This window comes from Nanorana parkeri, unplaced genomic scaffold (genome assembly GCF_000935625.1).
Source record: "Nanorana parkeri isolate BGI_ZX_2015 unplaced genomic scaffold, ASM93562v1 scaffold378, whole genome shotgun sequence".
NCBI classification, from domain to species: Eukaryota; Metazoa; Chordata; class Amphibia; order Anura; family Dicroglossidae; genus Nanorana; species Nanorana parkeri.
In genome coordinates this window covers 83,599-102,487 of record NW_017306646.1, presented here as the reverse complement: position 1 = coordinate 102,487, position 18,889 = coordinate 83,599, and the positions used below count along the sequence as shown (strand labels likewise).

The 18,889-nt window shown below is 39.8% G+C and overlaps 2 protein-coding genes across 2 annotated transcripts in view; one reads left to right on the top strand and one right to left on the bottom strand.

Annotated features, from left to right (window-relative positions):
• The window catches only part of LOC108789124 (dimethylaniline monooxygenase [N-oxide-forming] 3-like), a 34,437-nt gene extending 33,799 nt beyond the window's left edge, over nucleotides 1–638 (top strand). Inside the window, exon 9 of the mRNA XM_018559054.1 lies at nucleotides 240–638. Coding sequence (XP_018414556.1) covers nucleotides 240–582 — 343 coding nt within the window. The 3' untranslated portion in view covers nucleotides 583–638. The remainder of the gene's footprint in view (nucleotides 1–239) is intronic.
• An 8,009-nt stretch (nucleotides 639–8,647) lies between these two features.
• Nucleotides 8,648–18,889, bottom strand: part of LOC108789120 (dimethylaniline monooxygenase [N-oxide-forming] 2-like) — a 17,158-nt gene continuing 6,916 nt past the window's right edge. The window contains exons 5-7 of the mRNA XM_018559051.1: nucleotides 16,109–16,271; nucleotides 14,265–14,407; nucleotides 8,648–8,851 (exon numbers count right to left, since the gene is read on the bottom strand). Coding sequence (XP_018414553.1) covers nucleotides 8,648–8,851; nucleotides 14,265–14,407; nucleotides 16,109–16,271 — 510 coding nt within the window. The remainder of the gene's footprint in view (nucleotides 8,852–14,264; nucleotides 14,408–16,108; nucleotides 16,272–18,889) is intronic.

Below are 18,889 nucleotides of genomic sequence, written 5' to 3'. Positions count from 1 at the left end.
CTCCTCCCCACACAACTTGGTTACCGAGCTGGGGTGGGGCTTTAGCGGAAGGGGGTGGGGCTTTGGTGGGGTGGGGTGTGCTGGGGGCGGAGCTGGGGAATGCCTCAAACAGCATGGAAGGTATCACACCTCACTGATATAAAGGTAACAAACTACTGCAAGAAGGAGTCCAAAACTGCATTTGGGGCATTTATTTTTTTCTTTAGTTTTTAATTTTTTTTTTTTATGTATTTATTAAGGTTTGGGAGAAGTGAGACATTGTCAACGGATTATGTCAATTACATGGATGAATTAAGTTCCTATATTGGCTGCAAACCGAAACTTCCTCTTCTGTGCATTACTGACCCCAAATTGGCATGGGAGGTGTTTTTTGGGCCTTGTAGCCCCTATCAATTCCGTCTCATGGGGCCAGGAAAATGGAACGGAGCTCGAAAAGCTATTTTAAACCAGTGGAACAGAACAATCAGCGCCACAAGAACAAGAATTGTTTCTTCTCATCAAGCATCCTCCTTGATTGTTACAGTAGTCAAGTTATTGTTTCTGCCTTTGCTTCTCCTTGCTGTGTTTCTGGCTTGGTCTTAGATTCTTTTGCCGCCTGTTGATAGGTTAAGTAATTTCAAATTTTTAGATGCAAACTAAACTCGTTATAGTTTATTGTTGTCAATTGATCAGCTGACTTGCATTTTTCACACTAGAGTTTACATAATCATGACTAATATTAGTGTATTAAACAAATATAAATACATTTCACTGTGCATATTTCCTATAATCTACCACTAAACTGTTACTTTTCTTTAAGGAAAAAGGCTTTTAAACATGTTTTTATTTCCCAAACAGTAATATTAATAACTCATTAAAACAAATGTGCATTTACTTTACTTACAATTTACTGTTTTCCATCTATATTCCAGCCCAACCCTCAAAAACAAAAATCTATTACAACGACATGCATAACTTTATATAAAGAAAAGTAGCGAAAGAAGAAATAAATAGAAAATTGTACAGTTTCTACCAGTGTAAATTACCCTGATGCGACCACTACCACTAAAGTGACAAAGTCAGACATACATTGTACTAACAATATCCATTTTTATACTCTTAACTCCAAATCCCTGGTAAAGCAGTTGCACCGTGTATATAAATATGACTGTGCAGTCCAATATACCTCAGAGTTTAGCCATGCTGCCCAGTGCACTCTACACCTTCCCCTCGCATTACAAGTCTGCTTGAAAATGCTTGTGCTGAGGATTATGACTGAAAACTCGTATGTGCCAACCTAGAATACTGAAGTGAGAAGACAGTGCAATTCCTCAAAGAGATGAAGGTATTTTAAGGCAACAACCAGTCAAAAATCATAATATAGCAGTACAGGTGCAAGGCTTTAATCTCATTGGTAAATGAAAATTAGAGGTGGAGAATGGCCTGTGAGCCCACCCAGCTTTCAAGTGTGGATTTCTTTGTGTTGTATCCCATGCATATTGAGCATATTTTTTAAATCCCTAAAAGCCCCCGCTATCTTTTTCCTCCATTGCAGCTGGCCCAGGTCAGATGCTAGGGAAAGCGGTGAAGCTACTCCTCCAGAGAACCAGCAGGAATGGGCATTGGCAAAACATTCATCTTAAGCTAGTATAAGTGCAGCCTTACCTCTCATGGATAGATGTGTATCATGTTGTTCACTTGTATTATCTACTCTCAGAGGAAATGTCAGCTGCAAGGTGACTTACCTACAGCGGCTTACCTGATTTCTGACTAAAGTAATGACTGATAACTGGTACAAATCCAGGGCTGCTGTGGGGAGGTAAAACTGTCTATTAATAAAGCCTTTCGCCTTTATCCAGGTAATCTTAAAAAGTGTTTTTCTATTTGATAGTTGTTTTTAATGTGTGGTATCAACACTGAACTCAGGCAAGGCATAGGACAGTTTTTAAGATTACCGCTGGGTTCACACCTAGACGTATCGAATATGCGCGCTTGTCGCGCGTTGCGTGCCGTGTGCGTTTTTACAACAATTCACGGTTAAAAAAACGTGCGACAAACGCGCGTTTCCGAGGGCTACCTGGCTGTATCCCAATGGATACGCGCGGCAAATATGCCCCAAAGAAGCTCCTGTACTTCTTTGGGCGTAGGGCGTTTTGCAGCGCGTTACAGAGCGTAGGAACGCGCTGTAAAATGCCCAGGTGTGAACCAGACCTTAAGCCTGCCCCACAGCCTGATGCCCCACTTCTGACAAGGAGGTAATACAGATATAAAGCTGAAATGCACATTATCCCTGAGAGCTAATGCTGTATTATTATAATAATTCCAGCAATTGAAGATGCAGATAATGTGTTATACATATTTGTGTTTGATTTTCTTTAAGCCATACACCCAAAATATCCCAGATTCTGTCAAATTGCCTTGAAAGTTGCAAATCCCAGAGCTTCATTTTCTTTTCATTTGCCTCATGACTCATGCCTGTGAGCCCCTCTACGTCAGCGGCAGCCACACAGCTCTGTTACTCACAATCCCAGTCCACAACAGGATCACACAGATCTCTCCTCTTGGCTGCGATCTCCCGGGCTGAGCGCGCTCAGCAGCTACAGCCCAGACCTCCACTCAGAAAAACAGCATTCTGGGAGTTCCAGTCTGAAAGATGTCACACAGCATTCCCAGTCTCCCGCTCTGCACTGCAACTCCCAAAAGTCTCCGCCTCACAGGACACACAGAGGCAGTTAACTGTTTACAGGTAGAAATATCTATATAGGGGCTACACAAACTTTTACTTACTCAAAGTAAAATTGACTGACCAGGTGCAGCTTATTTTGATCACATTCACCTCTATTAAACAGTTTTTTTAATGTTTGCTTTTAGCAGAAGATAGATAAGCCTTATAGGCTGTCACTTAAAGGGAGAAAATACAAGTTATAAAATCAAAACCAGGAGTGGTAAGGCTGAACTTTTATAAGGATTCTGGAGAGGAGCTTTAGATTTTTACAGATGTCCATTGGTGGCTGGTCTTCTTTAAGGACATTCATACATATGAGTAACAAAATATTTACAAAAAAATGCTACATGAGGGCCAAGAAGAAAAGTTGATATTGATACATGTTACACCCCTAAATCACCTTTAAACAAAATGGTATATATGTACTGGGGCATTTTTTGGCAATCAGCAATTAAAGATTCCAAGAATTCTAAAAACATAATAAACTTCTTTAATTAAAAAATATCACAATAACAAGAGATTCTCTAAATCAAAAGATCAAATCAATTTTTAGGCCACGTTTATAACTTTATATTCCAGTGCGTGAGTCAGAATGCAAAACGACAGATATATTATAGGAACACATTTAAACCAATTCACATCTAAGCATTGCGTTATGTTGCATTGCAGAAAATGAAACATGTCCATTTTTCTCTGCATTTCTGTGCACTGTGAAGCCATTAGAAGTCTATGGCAACCTATGAAAAGGCCCTGATAAAACTGTTAAAGAAAAAGTTGTTAGCAATCAATGAAGTACAAGGAAATAGGGTTGATTTTTGATAGCATGATCATCTAAAAATCAACTTTTTATAGACATATGGGTATATGAGAATATTTTATGGTCAAAACTGCTCTCTCTGCTATCTATTTGCAATCACAGGATGAATGCAGTATCTGTGTCTCTTATGTTGCCTCTCCTGACTCCTCCTCATGTTGAACAAGGACAGCAGCTGCAAAAACAGGTGTGAATGCAGACATTATCATTAAATTCTGCAACACAAGACACAGAAATGCAGGAAGTAGATCCTTCTCAAAGTCCACAACAATGATGTAATTGCAGGAAATCAGTGAATTTCATGGCGATATGGATGAGCGGTGGTGGCTTCCTGGGCTGAGCCGTGGTGGTGCAGGAATCTTCACACACCTGTATGCTGGATCCTGATGCTTTACATTTCCCAGTAAGGGGTTGCTTCTGAAGCACAGGGATATATTGAAATATTCATGTTTTTATCATTCTTTGTCTGTGAGTCTACAATATGTATTCATGGACTTGCTCATGTGAACTTTGCTCCAAAGAAAATGTTGGACTGTTGGACGAATATAGCACCTTCATTTGCAGTATTTATAATATATCTCTATAATATAACACTGTACATTTATACTTTGTGAACTTTGAAAACTGGAAATATTATCCTTTTAATATTGAGAGTCTCTTTTAATTGCAATATTTTTGAATAAAGAAGTGTATTATGTTGCTATAATCCTTGGTGTCCTGGAATGCTACGTGTCAGAAATCGCCCCACTACATATATACTATTTAGTTTAAACATGGCAGTAGCATTCACAGCTAAGAGGAATCGAGATCTTACACCAAACTCTCCAATTTCAGCTTAATCACATTGTTTAGTGTTCTGCCTGAGAAAATCCACATAACATTTGTTCTTTGCTAAGCTGTACCAAGGCCGTTTTTTCTTGCAAACCAGTCCGTCCACTCCTTCTGAAAGACTCAGATGATTAGATTACAGATATGGATAATGAGGGGCTGATTTCACTCCATAGTGCAAGTTATATTATAGACTCTAGCTGCTCAATTTGTAAGGTGACATAGTAGACACCTAACAAAATGGCTGTTGCCAATCCAAAAAGGCCAATATTTTTTTTTGCTGTTGACTGAGATTCGGTAGACTTCTGAACAACACGAGTTTTGGCTGGATTGCGAGTTCGGCTCCACTGGGTGAGGATTGCTGTTCTAGCTCCACTCCACTTTCCTGGTCCTGTCAAACGATACTGATAAGGAGTACAGGGGCCAAAGAAAACATTCCAAGCAAGTCTTGGATCTTTAAAAAATAAAAGTATGTTAGGCCGCACACCAATTTCCACTGCTATCTCATCCATGTAGTCGATAAAGAAAGTTAGTAGTGTCTGAAATCTGCTTTTTCCAAAACTGTCAAAAGATGTAAGAACAGTTAGAGCATTATCACACAGTTTCCTACTGAAAGACATAACTAAAGCTGACAGTATAGTAAGCAAAGTGTGGGAATTTCATATAATTTCCTGCCCTTGTCACTCTAAAAAATCTCTTTAAAATATAACTTTGTCTGCACTGTCTGCTCTATAATCACAGCTATGATTAAGGCCGTTTCGGCTCAAATGTATTCGTGTGCTGGTTCTACTGGAGCTGTATGTCTATTTATATCAATAAATATGTGCTGGTATTTCATGCACTTTTACTGTTATGTAGGCCAGCGTTTCTTAACTAAGTATGCAAAAAATCTCAAGACACCCCAGTATAAAATGTCAGAGATTTTAAGGGGAACCCCAGGCAAAAATACACAAAAAAGTGGGTTTTACCCTTCATATCAAGATTTCCCCCCTCCCTTCACATCCGAGTCACTCTTTGTATCAGTAGCTCCCCTTCACATCGGAGCCCACCTTTCACATCAGTAGTCCCTCTGTCATATCAGAGTTCCCCCTTTTCACATCAGAGTTCCCCCTTTACATCAGGAATCCCCTTCACCACAGTCATCATTCACCCCTTCACATCACCGTTTTACTACCACAAAATTTGGAGGCACCCCTGAGGAAGCCAGAAGGCACACCATGGCACCCTGGTTGAGAAAGGCTGATATAGGCATTCAACAACCTAGCATGGCACTGAAATTTCCTTTGAGCTTGATTGGAGTAGGGAAGTGGAGCAGCAATGTATTGTTTGTACTAGCATTAGACTGGTGTTTTGACAAGGGAGTGGATCTCTTCTAAAAGCACCTGCTTAATGCTAAATTGAGAAATGACCACAAAATACTCTTATACTACTTAGTGTATAAAAGTGAAATAAAGAACAGGGTCTTGCATTTCACTGTACTCTACATCCGGGCTTAGGTCAGGGTAAATCTCTTTTTTGCATATTATATTGAATAGTAAATCAAAATAAGTACCAGCTCTGTGGTTCTAACTCACCGTTTTAATTTATGTTCCATGTTTTTTTTGTAGTAGCTCTCCATTTTTGACACAGAAGGTAAATGAGCAGTGCCTGTGACAAAATATTAATCATACAGTTATTATGACAACCGTTTGTGTTGGATGTGAAATATAGGAGCATACCTATCTGACAACGTAGTATCTGGAATGCTTTAAGGGAACTGCATAGTTGTTTTTATATAGAGTCTTAGTTGAAAAAATTATATTTACATTTAAATGGTAAAAATATGTAATAACAGGCTCATTTTAATTGTTTTGCTGAAAAAAACTGCTTCTTATAGAGCACAATAGGCTCAGATTACGCACACATCTGCAGGATTTAGAATAGTGAATTATCTCCCTGACCACCTCCTCTCTCTGTGCTCTGTATGATAGATAGATAGATAGATAGATAGATAGATAGATAGATAGATAGATAGATAGATAGATAGATAGATAGATAGATAGATAGATAGATAGATAGATGCCCTTTTATAACTGACCGTAGAACCTTGATAACATGGCTGCTGTGGCAACATGGTCCCTCAGAAACTGACAACATTCTTATATATATTAAGTGACCCCTTAGATAATCTTTCCTTGGTGGTAAAACAACCCCTTTGATATTTATTCATTACAGGTATTTATATAGCGCTGACAATTTTCGCAGCACTTTACATAGTGCACATTCTTATCAGTCCCTGCTCTCAGGAAGCTTACAATCTAATGGCCCTATCTCACATCCATACATGTGAAGGCCAATTTAGACAGCAGCCATTTTACCTGTAAGCTTGTCTTTGGAGTGTGGGTGGAAACCAGACTACCCGGAGGAAACGCACGCAATCACAGGGAGAACATGCAAAATCCTTGTTAAAGTTAAATCCAAAAAACGCATTCAAGTACCTATACTATTAACACAAATGTATCTTATTTGTGTATCACTCGGCTATAGATCCTCACATCATCTCTGAATTTGTGCTAACATTGTGCTTCCTTCTGGAGGGTGGCTACTTTTGTTCTCCATGGTCCCTGTGTGTGCTGTTCACTGCTCCAAGCTCGCTTCCCTGATGGACTACAATCTCACATTTAGTTTACTCATTTGTATTGAGATTGTAGTCTAGAAGTGAGCTTGGAGTGGTGGCTGCTTTACAACACACACAGGGACCATGGGGAACAAAAGTAGCCACCCTCCAGAAGGAAGGAGAGTGTCATTACAAATTCGGAGACAATTTGAGGCCTGGTTCACACCTGTACATTTTGTAGCGCGTTCAACGCTCTACAAAACGCTCAAACATTAAAATCACATTGTTTTCTATAGCCCTCGTTCACACCTGAACGTTTTGTAGCACGTTCTACGCTCGACGAACGCTCTACAAAACGCTCAAACATCTAAATCCCATTGTATTCAATGGGTCTGGTTCACACCTTGGCGTATTTCAGCCCGTCCCTAACGCGCTACAAAAAGGCCCACGCCTGAAAAGGTACATGTACTACTTTGGGCCGTTTTTGTTGCGCGTTTTTATTGGGATACAGCCAAGTAGCCCTCGGAAATGCGCGTATGTCGCGCGATTTTTTTACCGCGAATCGCGGTTAAAAAACGCGTGACAGACGCGCATATGCAATACGCCTAGGTGTGAACCAGCTCTTAGGATCTACAGCTGAGGGATGAACAAATAAGATACATTTCTGTCAATAGTTCGGGTACTTGAATGCATTTTTAACATTTAACTCCTGAAGTTTAGTGTCACTTTAAGAATGGTCAGTTCAAGGCTCTTTTTTTTCTGCCAGGAACATCACTGACATCTACAGCAAGATATACCATGTCCAGCAGCTCCCCCCTTTCCCTTGTCCAGTGACATAACACTGAAAAATGGCCTGGCCAGGAAGGGGGTCTAAGCACCTGGTCTTCAAGCGGTTAAGGATATTATCACTTGATAATAATGGAGTAGACAGGTGGGTGGTCCATCAAGTAGAGCATGTTCACATTGCAAAGTATATTTTTACTTATCTTACAAAATTAGCATTCAGATTCTATATCTGAAAACTGGACAGCCAGATTGTAACCTGTTTAGGTACCATAAGCTGCAGTAACAAGTATAATACTTGAGCTTTAATATGATCTCTTACCTGGAAGCAACTAACATCATTGTTGCAAAACAAAACACACAGACTGTTTTATCTCAGCACAAACCTTTAAATACTTTGGTGGCCCATCGTGCTTGAATCTCTGAAACTGCCAAGAGGGAGCCTAGTGGCTGAACAAGTCCCAAAAAGGCCATTGTTGGCTTCTCATGATTTAGAGGAAAGACATTTTTGTAGAGAGCTCCTTTGTTATTGTCGACACTAATGACTGAGTCATCAAGAAATGGAAAAGAGATGCTGTATCCTGTGGCAAATATAACCTCATCCAAATCTTCCACAACAGTCCCGTCTTCAAAGACGACAGAGGTTTCAGTAAACCTACTAATATTTGGCTTCACTTTAACAGCTCCACAAAGGATTTGGCTAGGTAAGTAATCATTGACCATGGGCTCTCTGAACAGAGTCCTGTAGAATGTGAAAGATAATCATAAGAAAATGAATTATTTTACAGAAATAACAGGAATTTAGTTGCTCTTACACAATGTAATGCTTTTGATGGAAATATATATACGTTGGCCTATATCAGTGATACAGTAAATAAAAAGAAAAGTGCAGTCCATTAGAAAGTTACTTAATTTGTGATTTTTACCTGTTTGCAGGCTCTAATCCATAATTGCCATGATCAAACCAACTGCTCATTTGACTCTCATTCACCTTGGCTAATAGGTTAGCAGGTAAAAGACTTGCGATCCAGAAAAAGTAACGTGTTGCTAGGGCCATATCTACTGGATATCCATGCCGAGAAATACGACTTATTACCCAAGAGCCATGTCTGGTACTTAGATAAACCTGAAATATTGTAAACTGGGTGATTGGCATTAAAACAAACATAAATGTTCTCAGTTTATCTTTCACATACCGAACTTCTTTAAAGGAAAAGTGTGTTAAATTTCCAATGCAGCAAGAAACAGGTAGTGTATATGCATACAAAGTTGCAGTAATGAAACCTTTAAAAGGTACTGCCTTAAAAATAAGCATGTTTAAGAAGCCTGTTACTACTATCAAGCAAACACCGCCAAAGGCAAGGAAATGTGTCACAATTAAAGCATGAGAGTTCCACAATGTTTCCGCTCTAACAGAAAAGAATCCCCTGCAAACTTTGTGGCTAATTTTTTTTCCCCGCCAATTATAAGTGGTGGCCTCTTGTCTTCTTTAGTGAGTTTACAGTAAACAGTTTATTACTGATATTACCATCACCATTAAACATTTTGTACATTATTACATGTCCCCTCTTAATTATTTCATAATCACTAAGGAAATCAGCTGGCTTAGCTAATTTAGGTAGAAGGGAACACTGAGCAGATACTTCAATTAATATAAAGCAATGCATTGTAAGGTAATTATTTGTTCTAAACAGGGACGAGTACAGTATGTAAATTGTAGAAAATAGAAAACTCCTCTTCCCGCCCCTGACTTCATTATGATGTCATTTTCCCAACAGTTATGTAGCCAGATGTCATTCTGCAAGTATATGATTAACCTCCCTGGCAGTATGATTATTTTGATTTCCGTAATTTTTTCTGCGCGATTTTTTTTCTGAATTTTTTCGTTATTTTATTTCTACGTTTTTTCCGGGTTTTTTTCGAATTTCCCGATGGTTCCGCCCCCATGCGATGCGTCAGCCCGCAAGGGACGGAACCCGGAAGACAGATGCCGGCGCCGGCCAGAGGACACCGCACGGCTCGAGGGACAAGGTAAGTAAATAATGTGGGATATTCCCGAGTGTAGCTCAGGGTATGGAAAAGTAACCCCGAGCTACACTCGGGAATACCGCCAAGGAGGTTAAAGAGTATGTTGGTGGCATAAACCAGTAATTCATGGTTCGGAAAAACACATACCTCCATTTCTGGTGGAAATAAACCATTAATACGGGCATTCCCATATACTATCAGACAATTTGGGTGCACCCAATTTTGTTTCTACTGACTCGACGCAACCTCATCTTTTATATTTTACTCAAAAAATGTTTTATTATTAGGGATGCACCAATACCTCGGTATCTGAGTGACGAGGGAGCAAAGAGTCGGCTTCCTGGCCAATCAGGAAGCTGGTGGAGGTGTAATGACTAGCCGCCTGGCTTTCTGATTGGCCAGCTTCTCAACCAATCAGGAAGCCGGGCTGCGAGTCATTACACACTGCCCTGCTTCCCGATTGGCCAGGAAGCCGACTCCATCCACCCTTGTCACATAGTAATGAGGAAGCATGGAGCCGGCTTCCCGGCCAATCGGGAAGCCGGGAAGAATGTAATGACTTGCCGTCCGGCTTCCTAGTACCGGAAGTACCAGCTTTGACGAGTACTCCCCCAAAAACTCGGTATCTGCATTGATACCAAATACTAGTATCGGTACTGGTCCATCCCTAGTTATTATATTGTGTTTGTTAGACATGTGCGATTCGTTTCGTTACGAATCGAAATTCGTACGAATTTTCCTGAAATTCGTAGATTCGTAAGCATACGAAATCCGAATTGCAGTTTCCGAATTATATCCGAAATACGAAATTGCGTTAACGAATTTCGGATCCGAATTTCTTTGAAACAGGAACTAATATTACCCCTGTAAATGAGGTTGAACAACATGACAAGATTTTTTTTTTAATCTGAAATACGGATCCGCTGCTGCTGAGGGTTGCATTACAATACACAGGCAGGAAATACGAAATTCCGTTGACGTATTTTCGTTCCGTTACGAACATTCGTTATATATTGAAGTTAAAAAGCAAAGTAAATTTATATTGGAGTTGATGGTAGTTTTTTTTTTAAGTCCGAAATACGAAATTCGGATACGGAATCCGTATTTCGGATACAAAAACAACTACCACATCGACTCCAATATTAACAAAGGTATTTTTGCTTTTTAACTTCATCATAACGAATGTTCGTAAAGCTACGAAAATGTGCTGAAACTAACGAAAATCCGTATTTCGTACGAATCCGAATTGAGTTTCGGATACGAATTACGAAATACGAAATAATGGATATTACGAAACGGAAGTCTAGAGTTTGTGTGCACTAAAATAAGTTTGGATGCATTTTTTTACTGAAAATGTCAGTTTGATAAACTGCGCTAATATCCTGTGAAAGTTGTAAGCAATGCCATTGTATTCTCCAGATTTTTTAAGAAAATATATAATTTTGTGGGGCTTTAACAAATTTTCAGGCCTAAAATGTGCATTTCAACATGTGTGCGCAAAAATGCAAAAGTTACCCCCCTCCCCCCTCCAACAGAAATTACATCTCCAGCTTGTGTGATTGGCACATATATTTTTCCTGTAGGCATCCCCTGCAATAGAGATGTAATTATTGGTAAGATACTCCTTATGGGTTATCTACTACCAAGGCCCTTTTCACACAACAGACTCATCAGATCTGCCTGTCAGTTTTAAAGGCAGATATGATTGGAAAACAACCTAACCCTGTGCACAGCCAGGTTTAAATGGACATGTGCCTGTTTACATCCAATTACCATCAAGTCTGTTTAATTCCAAAAAAAAGAAAAAGGTTTGCATCCTACTCTTCTTTTGGGACCTAAACATGAATGATCAGAGGCAATTGGAAGTAAACAGACACATATCTGCTTAGATACAGCTGTCCATACACATAACATGGGTCCATTTAGTTCAGTTTTTACCTCCATTGCAAGATGTAGGAAAAAAATCAATGGACATGAAAGTCACAAAAGTGCCATCCATTTTGTGCTGATAAGAGCGGACAAGTACCCATGTAAAAAGGGCCTTAAGGGATGCAGACACTGCAACTTTCCCCATTAGAACACTGCGAGTGCACCAGATGGTTATAACAAATCCAGACCCTCCCATTCAGGAATCAATCTGGAAAGGACATGGTAGAACAGACAAGTTTTTCTTCAGGAGAAAAAAAAATGTAGGTATCTGCAACAAAGTTTGTAAAAACCCTTGCAATGCAGATTGATCATCCAGAGGAGATTTTAACTCCACAAGAGTGGAATTGCACTTCAAACATTTCAAGAAGAATACAAGGTGTAAACATAACAATGGTACATGGTAAGTACATCATTAACATGTATTAGTATAAAAAAAAAACTTTTTTATTGCCACAGAATGTTAAAGGCATTTAATGGATATGCACGGTTAGGCAGGATTTACTTTTAATTCACATTACAGGCAGTCCCCGTGTTACGGACGTCCGACTTACGGACAATCCGTACTTACGAACTGGGTCCACAGTTCTCATAAATGTACCGGCAGCCGCCATTACATTTAGGAGAACTGTGGCTGCAGCGGCCTGTGTCCCCGCTGCTCTCCATTCCTGTGTTGGCGGAGGCAGCGGGGACACAGACCGTTGCATTCTGCCGCTGCCCCCCTTACCTCCGCTGATGTCCCGGCCTCCTCTTCCGCCAATCCGTCGGTTTCCCGGTCCGGACGATCATCTGCTCGCCGCCCCAGTCCGGCCGCTCCTTCGCTGTCCCGCCCCCAGGCCTCCTCTTCATTGCAGGCTGGGAGCTATACCCAGCCTGCTATTGGCTATTGTCAAATGCAATAGCCAATAGCAAGCTGGCTATTGTACCCGCCCACTGCTTGCTGTCAATCAGCAGGGGAGGACCTGATGGAGAACTTTCTCCATCAGGCCCCTCCTCTGCTGATTGGCAGCAGGCAGTGGGCAGATGCAATAGCCAGCTTGCTATTGTCTATTGCATTTTACAATATCCAATAGCAGGCTGGAAATGGCTCCCAGCATTAAAATAATAAAAAAAGTTTAAAAAATAAAAAAATTATTAAAAAGACAAAGAAATGTCAAAAAAGTTAAATAAATAAAAATTAAAAATGCAAACAAATAAAAAAAATGAAGTTTATAAAATAAAATGAAAAATAGAAAAAATGTTTTTTAGTGTAATTTTAAATAAAAAAATGTTTTTATTATATTATAATCTTCTGAACAAGGGGAACAGACAGCAAAACAAACGTGACCCTTCCCTATGCTATCCAAAACGAAATAATGTTTTTTGGGCTGGAGTTACACTTTAAAAATGTACCTGTTCCGACTTACATACAAATTCAACTTAAGTACAAACCTAAAGTCAACTTGTATGTAACCCGGGGACCGCCTGTACTGGTTTCCTAAATTTGCTTTGGCCTTTTTGGTAGATTGCATAAGGTTCATCGAGAGTACACTGACCTAGATTAATCACGATGAAGATTTAACCTTACCCACATTTTTGCCTTGAGGTCATGTGCAGCTTATTTACAGTTTAATAAATTATCTGAATTGTTTATTGAAAGTGAATTACAGATGCCTCTGATTTCAACTTAGATATTTCAGCTGGACTTTATATGGTCTCCAGATTTACCAATTCACTCCTTGGCAGAAATGCTTTAATGTGATAGTTAAATTTCCTTTATCCTTATAAATATCCTTTTCACCAAGATATAAGAAATACTTCCAATATTCTACTATACTGAAAGGAAACATACTTAGGCAAAGATGAAGAAATTAGTGTATAGACACTGATAAACATGAAACTGGTGAATCTGATAAAATTGACCATAAATGTATGAGATCGATGTCTTATAAACCAAGTGAAAACATTATTCATGAGAAACTAGGGTAGAGCTATTAACTTCTGGCCCACCTAGGGATGGCAACTAGGTGGGTCAGGTACAGTCCTGATTTTAACACTGCCACAATATGTGGCATGGAGTCAACGTGCATGGCATCATTATATCACATTGTGGGAAAAGCTTTATGGCACAGCCACACATGGTATGGATGATGGAGGATATCTATAGGGGAGGATCCTCCTGTGGTCCCCTGCATGGTGGAATTTAGCCAGGGATGCCACTCATATACAATCACTAGAACTTATGAGTAAGGGCTTGTTTTACGGGACAGAGTATATCACGAGAGACTGAGGGTGCATAAATATTTTGAGGAGAGGAGGATATGGTGATATCGATCAATATAAGGTAACCTGGATTTACAATATAATTATCAGCCTATAGTGATAGATATAATTTCTGTAGGAGGAGGGGAAAAACACAAGCGTGCTATTGCAACCTAGTTTTATTCAATTCTATTTATAGCTTCTACTTAGATCCACATGACTGATTGTGAGTCCTCTACCACTTTCTTAGAAGAATTCAGGAACAACATACAGTATCTCTACTTTGACAGATTGTAGAAACTTGGCAGAATGTGTTTAACTGACAAAGGTTAAAATGACTTTACCTGTTTTGCTTTGCTACTAACTTCCACAGAGATATCTCCAGCTGAATTTCCAATTCCCACCACTAGAACAGTCTTCCCATGGTAATTTTCGGATTTTTTATAGAAACGGCTATGGATGTATCTGCCTTTAAATTTTTGTATACCTGCCAAGTGTAAAAGGAAGCAAGCTATTTTTTTTCTTCAAATAATACTTTGACCTTTATATCATGTTCCATTCAAGTCTCACAGGAAGAAAAAGTATCTTTCATCCATTCGCTTTCACTGTTTCCTGAACCAGCTGTTTTCAGTTTGGAATACATGGCTCAATAACATTTCCTGTATCTGTGCTATAAAGCAACAGTTTTAGATGTAGAGTTGGCCCAGGGGCATAAAGTAGGGTTTGCTTGGCACCTCTCACTATCCTAAAATGGGGAATAAACCCCGTTTTTGAGACTTGTGATGGAAAAAGAAATGTACACATGTTCTGCTCAAAGTAAGCTCTGCTCTGCTTTACACTGGTTCAATGGAATATTTTTGTTACCTTTTGGCCCACCTCATCATAGCATGTTCGTTTACATTTTATCATCATTCCAAAGCCCTACTCCATAAAGCCCCTGCTTGCTTTACATGTTTTTCACTGATGATTACCATCATGTCTAAGCTTTATGTAGTATTGAATGAATGCATCTATAATATTAGGCTGTATCTGGATGCATAGCTGGCTACTGGGGGAATTTTTGAAAATTGAGTTTAAATTGTGGGTAGATGATGATAAGTTGAATTTCCTGCCATCTTCCTCTATCTCTTGAAAAATAAATGCAAGATCTCTGCACTTGAGTTGCAATGTGGTTCTCTAACAGTTTAATTTTATTTCTTTTTTTTTAATTATTTTAGATTGTGGAAAAGGAACCTAGGTTCCTGACAACATTCCTCCAGAGCAATCTCACCACTGGGATCTATATGCATCAACATTATTTTACTGCATTATACACTGGTGAGAAAGTTCCTAGGCCCAAAATGATAAAGCAGAGTCTAGACCAGATGTGACCAACCCTATTTACATTTACACCTCAAAAAATATTGTTTCTAGGACCCAACTAACATCTTGTAATTTTGCTTGGGCACTAAATACACATGATTGTCCCTATAAACTATTAGTTGAGTCTACTGGATATTTTGACCCACACTTTCCAATTCTAGGATTTGAACCGCTTAAAAAAATATTTTAGCATTTTACCACTAAGTGAAGGCTCAAAATACATCTTTAGCAAGCTTTCACCCATTTTCATAATTCTAAAAGCAATCCAATTATGTGCAGGTGCCTAAGGCTGGGTTCACACCTAGGCGGATTGAATATGCACGTGTTCTGCGCGTTTTTTTTACCGCGTTGCCGAGAGATACTTGGCTGTATCCCAATGGAACCGCCTGACCAAAACGCCCCAAAGAAGTACATTGTACTTCTTTGGGCGTAGGGCGGTTTCCCGCACGTTCGTACTCACGGAAAACCGCCCAGATTGGAACCATGCACATTTAAAATAATGGCATTTCCCTGTTTGAGCGTTTTTCCGCGAGTACGAAAGCGCGGAAAAACGCCTAGGTGTGAACCCAGCCTAAGCGTAATGGGGCAGAAATACACAAACTAGAACAACAGAAAAATTGGTGCAACTGTCTGATGCAACTAACTAATTGTTATAGTTTAAATACAGCAAGACATCAGATGTTTTGCTGCAGTAACAGCTCTAGTTTATCTGGTGTGTTCTAATTTTGTGTATTTATTTGTTTGTTTGTTTGTTTTTGTTTCTGTGTGCTGTCCTGCAACATACTCCACTTTTAAAGTATCAATCATTAATATTTGTGTTAATTACCTGGGAAAGATTCTAGAGGTAAATAATGATCAAAATGATGTCCATTGCAGACCATGACTGCATCAAAACACTCTTTATTCTCAGTTCCCTTCTTCTTTGTTAGCACTTCCCACTGTCCATTCATGGGAAAATTTGATCTCTTTGTCACCTGGCACACTTCAGTCTTAAGAAAGAAGAAAGGGAATTTATTTTTGTATTTTTTTAAATCAGAAATACATATAAAAGTGATCATGTGCTGCAACAGTGGTTGTATAGAATAGGACAATTCATAGTCATGGCTAATATTCACATTAATGTGAGATGAGAATTTATATAGTTTATTTCCTTAAGCCCTATATTATGAGCAGCATTATAGTTGGTTCATGTGCTGTGTATAGTTGGTCACAGTGTGTAAAAAAAACCTTGTTTAAGGTTCCCCTGGTTTGCAGATGGCAAACAGACCAGCAGAAAATTTACGGGTAAATATCTGTAGCAAAAGAGGTGGCCTATCAGGTGAATCTTTTACTTTGCCCTGAACGGCCATAATGCTCTAGTAGACACAGAATACATAATATTTACATGCAAATCACATGGGGGTGCTTAGGGGCACCCTTTTCTGGAGACAACAGCATTTTAATTAATAGATTTTGTAATAACTGCATATTTCACCAAGTTTTATCTCTTTCAAACACTGCAGAGAAATACCTGTTTATCAGCCAGAAATGCAGTGTCCCAAGGAGACCTTTGACCTTTACATTCACTTTAACATAATCTAAGTAGCTTGAAGCTTAGTTTGTATGGCTTCTAACTGTTGTCGTGACAGTGTCTCGGGTGTTGCGTGACCCCAACACCTGGGGCATGTTTCCAGTGTCTCGGGTCTAGCAACATCTCTGCTTGCACACAGTCATTCTGACTGCCCTGTGCTCATGACATTAACTGTGTACTCTGTCCTTACGCTACAATGTTTTTTGAAGATTTCAAACAATCTGTAAAAAACATTGGGGCAATGCTATAGGGAGAACTCACCACCAGTGCTATAGAAGGCACTAACCACCAAGGGAGGGGTAGGGTGGGGGTGAGCACTGGCCACCAATGATACAGGAAGCAATGACCACCGATGTCATAGGGGAACTGACCAATAATTTAATAGGGGCAGTGATCAACAATGTCATAGGGGCACTGACCAACAATATAATGGGAACACTGACCACAAATGTTTCAGGGGGCAAAGACCACCATTGCTGAAGTGGGCACTAACCACCAATGCTGCACAGGGCACTGATCATCACTGCTGCAGAGGCAGTAACCACTAATGCTGCTGAAAGCACTGACCACAAATGCTGCAAAAGGCACTGACTACTAATGCTAAAAAAGGCACTGGCCACTGAACACCAGTATTGTAGGGGGCACTGACCACCAACTTTTAGAGGGGTACTCACCCCTGGCCACAAACTCTTTAGGGTGCCCTGACCACCATTGTTTGAGGGGGCACTTTCTACTAACATTTAAGGGTACACTTGCCACTGACCATCATACTTTAAGGGGACACTTACCTCTGACCACCAACCTTGAAGGGGGCCCTCACAATTGACTCCGAATGAAATAGAGCACTTACTCCTGACTGCTGCACTCTGTTATGTAATTATGTGTTGTACATTACATACATTACCTTCGCTTCATGTGCTAGCCAAAAAAATAAACTGGCTGCACTGCCGAGTAGCTGTATTCAGTAAGATCCAGAGTACACAGTGTAGTCTTGTCTAGGCACCCGTAGACTAAGCCCATTTGGGTGAAATGCATATGAAGGGTGGTGCCTAGGTGGAGACTGCAGTGTGTGCTAAACATCTTGTCATATTGAATAAAGCTATTTGTAAGTGACATCACCAGCAGTGTGACCTGTATGTTTGTTCAGGTGTTGTTACCAACTGATATTAATGTAGGAAACTTTTATTAAAAACTGTCAGAAAAGTCTCTTAACAAAAGTGAAGAATTTGCCCATAGTGATCATGCTTATACCTTGTTTAGGAATAAGAGATGAAGCCTAATTGGATAGTATGAGCAAGTTGTCCAGACCGGGGAAAACATATTTTCCTTACATTTTTTAAGTACATTGGTGGATTTATCAAAACTGGAGCAGGCATAATCTGGAGCTGTTGCCCATGCCAACCAATCAGCTTCTCTCTTCAGTTTGTTCAGTTACGCTTTGAAAATGAAAGGTGCATGCTGATTGGTTGCTATGCAAAGCTGCTCCAGATTTTGTCTGCTCCAGTTTTGATCAATTCACCTCATTGTATCTTCTGGATTCTGTTTAAAGCAACTCTGACTCTAAAATAAAAGTATAAATAAAGGGATTTTCACCTCTCCTGCTGCCCGCACCGCTAACTTCCACAGTATTGAAGAAAAACCTCTGGCCTAACAATATTCAGAATTTAAGATTTTCGGGAGTGTCAGTTTCGTTGTTTTCTGTGCTCATTGGTTCAACCTACTGATCCTTATACCTATTGAGTCCTGAAGTTCAGTAGGATCCAGTGGGAGGAACCACAGCACATAGTGGCAGATCAACAGGAAATCAACACTCCTGCTAGTGTCGGGTTCTGTGTTTTCTTCAGCCCGTGGATCCTTTTCACTGCAGTGGAGATCAAGGGCACAAGTAGCAGGAAAGGTGAGTAGTAAATGTCTTTTTGCACAGAGTATTTTTTGTATACATTTATTTTACTGACAGAGTCACTTTACCGCGTTGCCGAGAGATACTTGGCTGTATCCCCCCCCCCCCCCCCCCCCCCCCTCTCTTTCTCTCTCTCT